Genomic DNA, 8,153 nt, shown 5'->3' with positions numbered 1-8,153 from the left:
CCCCTGGTTTAAAGGGAAGGGCGAGTTTAGTACGGGAACGCGTTTCTGGCACAAACCGAGACAAACAAATAAAAATAAAAGAATAAAGTAGGACGAGCAAATTTCGAACTGGGTTGTTTAAAGGAAAGTGCGAGTTTAGTACGGGAACGCGTTTCTGGCACAAAACGAGACAAAAAATAAAAATAAAAGAATAAAGAAGGACGAGCAAATAGCAGAAAATTTAATTCTGCTCCATTTTTGTTTAAAGGGAAGTGCGAGTTTAGTACGGGAACGCGTTTCTGGCAAAAAACGAGACAAAAAAATAAAAGAATAAAGAAGGACGAGCAAATTTCGAACTGGGTTGTTTAAAGGAAAGTGCGAGTTTAGTACGGGAACGCGTTTCTGGCACAAAACGAGACAAAAAATAAAAATAAAAGAATAAAGAAGGACGAGCAAATAGCAGAAAATTTAATTCTGCTCCATTTTTGTTTAAAGGGAAGTGCGAGTTTAGTACGGGAACGCGTTTCTGGCACAAAACGAGACAAAAAAATAAAAATAAAAGAAAAAAGAAGGACGAGCAAATTTTTTTTTTCACCCCTTTAGTTTGCATGTTCTGAAACATAACAAAAATTTGTAGATTCTTGGAGATCTGGAATATACCATCTATTAATCAAAACTTCTAATTTTTATGTTTCAATGATAAAATATTTTTTGCACATTTGTTAGTATTATACACAGGAATTATGGCATATGTTCGTATACAGAATTTTACGATGAATTTCGAAATAGAGCAGTAAATTTCTATATTGTCGTATATTTTAACGCAAATTAAATTTGCAAAAACTTGTTTTGAAAATTCATGTTCAATCAGCTGCACATAAGAATCTTCCTTGGTTATTGGATATGTTTGAAATAAAAAAAAGTGTAAACAACGGTATGTATTTCAGGATTTCGTGAAATCCAGTGGATTTGGGAGCATAAGTATAAACCAGCTATAACAAAAAATACCAGCTAGTTGAACTTGAACTGCCAAAATAAGTTGTTGTAAATTGAATTTTAATACAAAAACAAAACAACATGTTGCTAGAAAATACAAAAAGTTGCAAGCTGGCACAAGCAACAAGGTAGATGCATCAATCAATTGCTGCACTAAAAATAACTTAACATGTAAAAATTTGTAAACAAAGCGGAAAAATTAAATTTGTTTTGACGTACAAAGTTGATTTTATTAATCAACCAAGACTAATATTTATGATGTCTAAACGATAAAATAAAGTCTTAAACATATAAATAAATAATTAGAAGGTCGAAAAAACATTATATGTATAAAGGATAAAATAATTCGTTTATTTATTTTAGATGGGCAAACTGCGATAAAATAATTCTTTATTTGCTTTTTAGTTAGCATTAGTAGCAAAATGTGCTAACATTCTCAGTATTAAACAATAAATTTGTTATTTACAAAAAATTCTTTTGACGTTTCAAATTCGATCAGATGGGCTGATGCATCTACCTTGGTAATTGTGCTATAAACAAAAATCAGCTGACTGCCATTTAAATCCTCCAAAATGTGTATCTAATTGCACGGTTACAGTACAGCCTTTTGACCCGAAACCATAGTGTTTCGACCAGCGGCTGCCGACCCAGCATAAAACCTATCCTTCTACGTAGACTTAAGCACGCGGCACATACGTTACGTTGTGCGGCGCGTTGAAAACAACAACCACATGAAAAATGTGTATGTGATGCCAAGTTTGTTCTTGAAGTGTTCATGTGGTTGTTGTGACGCAACGCGCCGTCTGTGCCGAGGCCTTTAATACCGCTACAACAACAACTGCAACTTTAACATTTGTTCCATTTTTCCGTTCCCATACATTTTTGAAAAATGTGTATGTTGGACTCATTTTTAATAGATTGCTCGTTTGACACTTTTTCATTGAAAAAGTCATAGAACGAAGCTTTTTTTCAAAACAAATTTAAATGACATATGCGAATTTTGACAGCTCAAATCGAAATCAGCTGTTTATGGCGACGACCTGTATAATTGGGCCATGGTTAGAGCTGGCAAACTATCGATATTCCTAACATTAGACATTCTCTATATTTAGTTTCAAAAAATCTATTATTGTCGATATTATCGTTAAGGCCGCGGCACATACGACGCGTTCAGCGTTGCGTTACAACAACTACATGAAAAATTCACGAATAAACTTGGCATCACTTACACATTTTTTATGTGGTTGTTGTTTTCAACGCCCAACGCGTCGCACAACTGACCGTATGTGCCGGGGGCTTTAATGGTGATGGAAAATTTGTAGATGAAAGTGGCGCAAATGTCAATGTTTTTCTTGAAAATTTGCACGATTAGTTACAGAAATATAAAGAAGAAAAAACAATTGCTTTTATTTAATAACAATATACAAAAACACAATTTACTTGACTACATGGTGTAATAATATAAGGTGTTATAGTAAGTTTACATTTACGAAATCCACTTGATTTCAACTGTCAATTCCATTGCTTATGTTTGGTTTACATTCGGCGTCTTTTCGTGATTTCGAAGGCGTTTCGTGATTTCGCGCGGAATCATGCAAAATTTATCATGATTTCGCATACAAAAATGAAATCATCTCATTTCGTGATTTCAGCGAAATCAACATCGAAATCACAGTACACATGATATACAACCTTGCTTTTGCCTAAAAAAGTACCAAAAGTTGCAACACTTTTCACGTATCACAATAAACAAGGTAGATGTGCGAACTGCTGAAACAACAAATTTTAGTATCAAAATTTGTAAACAACGTGAAAAAATATTAAATAACTTTGTTACAATGCACAATATTGTGTTCCCGTACTTTTTTAATGGTAATTTTAGAAAATAGATCTAATTGTAAAAAATTTCTCCCCCATACAAATTTCCTAAAAAATACGGAAACGGAAAAATGACAGAAATTGCAAAAACTCCAGCAGAAATGTCAAAATCAACGTATCAGCTATAATATTAGTTACCAATGAACATAGGAACATGCTTGCTGCTAGTTTCTAATAGGCCAAAATTGTATGGCAGAAAACAGGAGAAGAGGGTGTTATTCGGCTCTATTTTTGTTTAAAGAGAAGTGCAAGTCTTGCTAGATTTCGGAGTACGGGAACGCATTTTTAGCACTAAACGGGAAAACTACTGCATGTACTAATATTTTGTAGGTTCTGAGCACAACTTTTATCTATCAAAATTTATTATTATGATGTCTCAACTATAAAATCATTATTTATTTTTTTTTTTATTTTTTGGTACTATACACGATTGATATGATATATAGATAATTTTACCATAAATTTTTTAAATAAAGTTCTGTATTGTCGAATATTTTTGATGTTTAATTCAATTTACAACAACTTGTTTTGAAAATTCATGTTCAATCAGCTGCGCATATGCATCTACCTTGATCATTGTGATATGTTTGAAATCAACAAAAAATAAGTGTAAACACCGGGGTGTATTTCAGGATTTCGTGAAATCCAATGGATTTTGGAGCGCAAGTGTAAACTTGGCATTAAACGTCAAACGAAATCCAGTGGAATTCAGGTTAAGCCATGTTTATATTATAGCATTCTGCAGGGTTAACCTTCTTAATAAGGTTTTATTTGACTTAAGCGCTCGGCACATACGAAGCGTTGAGCGTTGCGGCACAACAACCACATGAAAAAAGTGTAAGTGATGCCAAGTTTTTTGAAAAACAACAATGTGGCTGACGCATTAAAGTTAAACATAATTTAACTGTTTTGGGACAACGCTTGTCCCAACGTGTCACTAAACGGACCGTATGTGCCGATGGCTTTATAAGCAAAGAAATTAACATTTGAAATGCAGTAGGTTTGTTAAATCCGGTTATATATAAACGTACTATTAGTTTTCATTTGACCAAGATCTATTTATAAGGTCACATAAGTAGCACAACAACAACTGTATTTTGGCCGAAAATTCTTCAATATGTCAAAATGTTTTTTTACGTTTTCATACAAATGATTCACAATAACAAAATAATTGACAGATTGAAACCAATCAGCTGGTAGTTTTACGCCACCTTATAATTTCATCATGCATTTGACGTATACGCAAAGGAATTGACAATTGAAATCGAGTGGATTTCGTTAATGTAAACCAAGTCAGAATATATTAGGATCTACCCCGAATATTCCAAAATTTAATAGATTGCCAAAATTTTCAGTGAAAGATAACTGGGAGGTACTTTTTACTTGCGAAGTTATCGAACAGACCTAATGTCGTGGTAAAAGTCGAAAAGTAGATTCTTCGATTAACTGACTAAGAAAATCGAATTTTCTGTCTTTCGATTTAGAAAAATCAATCATAATCGACTTTCGATTTTTAGACTTTTCAAGGCAAAAATTCATTATTTGTGATGATGATGTATTGAGTTGAAAAGAAAATGTTCAAATACTATTTATAATACTAAACACAACAAATAACAACGAAATTAAGCTGTATAGAAAATACTAATTCAAATAAATAATGAGGTAATTAATGAATCATTGATGTTTGCTCTACGATTATTTGACTTTCATTCTTCTTTGTTGTGGTCTTTGTGTGTCACTTAGTCTACTTAGTCCTCCGCAATCTGATGGCAAAATGGAAATGGATATTTCATCAGAAACCGCATCTTTGGATTCGGGAGCCAATTCGCTGAATGATAACTCGGTTATTATACGTCTGGAGAAGGAGTGCGGCGATTTCAACAACCATGATACGACAGGAAACTATGCAAATGACAACGAAGAATTTAATAAAACATCATTAGATAATCGCATTCCAAGGCCTATTCTGAATGATCACCAGCCGCCAACAGTGACACCACAACGTCACAATAAAGCGGCTGCCCGCACGTTGGCCGATAATCATCCACTAATGTTATCGCCCACAGATTCAGATGTGGATTTTAACATTGACCACGAAAGAGAAGTCCGCATGACAAATGAAAAGAATTGTGAGAATAAGAAAAACTATCCGGATGTGGTGCCAAGTTTGGAACACTTACATATACGTATACCTCAGGAGAATTTTGATGTTGGGAAACAAATTAGTTTAATGAATAACAAGAATGGTGAAAAGCATGCAAAATCAAAAGCCAATAATGCACTTGTTAATGGACAAACATTGAAACCAAATGATTTGAAAAATTCCGCCTTTAGAGCAAGCAGTCCGGATCTAATAAGCAGTGGATCAGAAGTAAATGTTTCACAGTACCAAGCAACCGTCGATGCCAACAATCAAGTAGTAACATTAATACCCAAAAATGGCCAACATGAGCAGATTGGTGGTTTGGTGGTGGGAGCACAAAATAAACATTTGAAAAATGCCAGGAAAGCGGAAGATATTTCCTCATTAGATTCCATATCAAATCATAGTTTTGATGGTGATGAAGATCATCACAATTTAGCCTCATTAAGTCCTTCAAGTTCCATTATTGATGGTTTGGATGATGATGACGACGATGATGATGATTGTGAAGGACCTGAATTATTGCCCGACGACGATGAAGATGATGAAGTTTTACGTATGCATGGTGTTATTGAGAGTGGTGTTGGTGGCGGCGGTGGCTTACTTACACCAACAAATCGTGAGTGTGGTGCTACAGATCCATCATCTAATCAATTGCCCCAGTATTCAGCTGCCGAAGAGAGACGTGATTCACGCAATTGGCAAAAAATCACATTACCCGATGGACGTACCCGTGATATTGATATGCGCGTAATAGAACCATACAAGAGAGTTTTATCTCATGGTGGCTATTTAAAGGCTGGCGGTCATAATGCAATTGTTATCTTTTGTGCCTGCCATTTGCCGGATCGTTCCCGCACCGATTATAGTTATGTCATGGACAATCTGTTTTTGTATGTGGTCAAGACATTGGAACAGCTGGTAACGGATGATTATGTTTTGATATATTTGCATGGCGGATCGAGTCGCCGTAATATGCCACCATTTCCATGGTTGAAAAAGTAAGTAAATAAAAAGGTTTAAAGTTTTTTTATGACTAAAGGTTGAATTGTGAGTCAAAGTGGTAGAATTAGATTCTTTTGGATTATTCATAGATTTTGGGGAACGTTCAAAGGGGGCATGGATCTAAGATCGGAGTTTAACCATGCACATATCATTAAGAATAATAACGAGTACACGTCTATTAACTGTGACAATAACAACAAACATTTATATTTATTATATGGCCTGTTCCCGTACTTTATAAAGTGGTTAAAGTCGTATAAGTTGTAAAAGTCGTAAACGATTTTCATATAAATTTTGTGTGTACGGGAACGCAAAATGTGTAAAAGTGGTAAAAATTGTAAAAATTTTTAGTTCTGGAACACAGCTATAGTAAAATCAAAGAGGACAGTAACTTAACAATAGGGCAATAACCCTGCGTTTACAAATGACAGGACAATTGACTTCATGTATTGATTGTTAAAATACCAAAACTTGCCTGTGTGACGTAGGCGTCCAGACAACTGCAAAAACAGTTGTAAAATTATGAATGAAAATCATCGATATCTTCTTGTTTTCCGTTCACATATTTTGTTTTTGTTCATGTTCTTTTGTTTTCAACACATTTCAATTATCATATCACTTATTTTTTACGAAAATGTCAAAAATTTGTTAACCCGGCTGACTGTGAAAAAATGATGGACAGCTGGGAGACAAAAGACAAATGTATTGGTCTGTTCCAGTACTGCAAGAATCTACTAATTTTTACTATTTTTCGATAACATAAAGGAAAAAATGTTATCGTAGTAAAAAATAGTAGCATCTTGCAGGTTCTGGAACACAACATATGTATGTGTTAGTAAATCAGAGTTGTATTTGAAGACAAACTGTCTGGTGTAAACGCCTAGTAAATGAGGTATGTTCAAACAGTTTTGGGAGCAACTAAAGAGGTGTTTAATTTAGGTTTAGGAGCAACTAAGGGAGCACGTCCGCCTTGCATATAGGTCTTGCGGTTCAATCCTTGACCTGAAATCAAAATTTTCGGCGGTGGCAAATACCCTCAGTGTAATGGTGGCTTACATATTTCACCCATTAAAAACTTCTTTAAAAGTGGTGTCGTAATACATGCCGTTTGGACTTGGCGATGTCACTTATCATTGAGCCAATAAGATTCATTGTGCACTCATCGATATGAAAGAAGTCTCCCTTGTCCCTTCGGGGATGTTGCGGGAACAAATGTATATATGCATGTGTATGGAGAACAAAAATCTTTGATTTTTAAGATTTTTAGGAACAACTAAAGAAGATATTTTATGTGGGGTTTGCTAACGATATAACTTTTTTCATTCTAGGTGCTATCAGCTATTGGATCGCCGCTTAAGAAAAAGCTTGAAAAATATGTACTTGGTACATCCAACATTTTGGATTAAATCCATTATATGGATGACTAGACCTTTTGTTAGGTAAGTAATCTTTCGATGTGCTATTTTTAAATTGTAATTCTCAATTTTTAATTTGTTTGTAGCACTAAATTTTGGCGCAAATTAGTCTATGTGAAATCTCTGGATGAGCTATCCCAATATGTAACAGCATTAGAAAAGGCAGCCATACCCGAAAAAGTTAAGCAATACGATTCGAAAAAGCATTGAAGACACACGTGCACATCATCACAATAAATGCAACATAAACAAACAAAACAAAACACAACACAACAACAATATACAAGTAAATTTGTAGAAGAATACTCAGCAACAGCAGTTCTATGTTTATATATATCTTTATTATTATTATAATTATTATTCTAAATACTTGTTTTTAAACATTTATTTCTATTTCTTTAATGTGATATACATATTTACATATATTTTTCATAATTTAAGATTTATCTTCGACTGTGTACTTTTATCTTCCCTATACTCTCCTCCTGCTCTACAGCAAAATGTTTATATAGATATACACATATATACCTACCTACAGTAAAACGTTGATCTCTATATACAGAAACCGAAAAAAAAATTCCTAACAAATTGTGCTTACAAAAAGAAAAAGTTGTCTATTGCTGAAATCAATGGCATCAGTTATACCTGTATAAAATAAATACATTTTATATTTTTCTTTGGTAGATTTGTTTTATCAGTGTGCCTCTCCTCACAAACATAATCTCCAAAGAAATTTG

General features: G+C 34.0%; 1 protein-coding gene across 1 annotated transcript; it reads left to right on the top strand.

The window, feature by feature from the left end:
* Positions 1–4,368: 4,368 nt before the first annotated feature.
* On the top strand, positions 4,369–7,679 carry LOC141404142 (uncharacterized). The gene is made up of 4 exons (XM_073987467.1): positions 4,369–4,515; positions 4,597–5,997; positions 7,330–7,440; positions 7,503–7,679. The coding sequence occupies exons 1-4, from the start codon at positions 4,511–4,513 to the stop codon at positions 7,624–7,626; spliced, it is 1,641 nt and encodes a 546-aa protein (XP_073843568.1). The 5' UTR covers positions 4,369–4,510; the 3' UTR covers positions 7,627–7,679.
* The last annotated feature ends 474 nt before the right edge of the window (positions 7,680–8,153 follow it).

Source organism: Musca autumnalis, unplaced genomic scaffold (assembly GCF_047663935.1).
Source record: "Musca autumnalis isolate F117 unplaced genomic scaffold, ASM4766393v1 scaffold_4, whole genome shotgun sequence".
Classification (NCBI taxonomy): domain Eukaryota; kingdom Metazoa; phylum Arthropoda; class Insecta; order Diptera; family Muscidae; genus Musca; species Musca autumnalis.
Note: the sequence above shows the minus strand (reverse complement) of the source record. Positions and strands in the feature narration are given on the sequence as shown.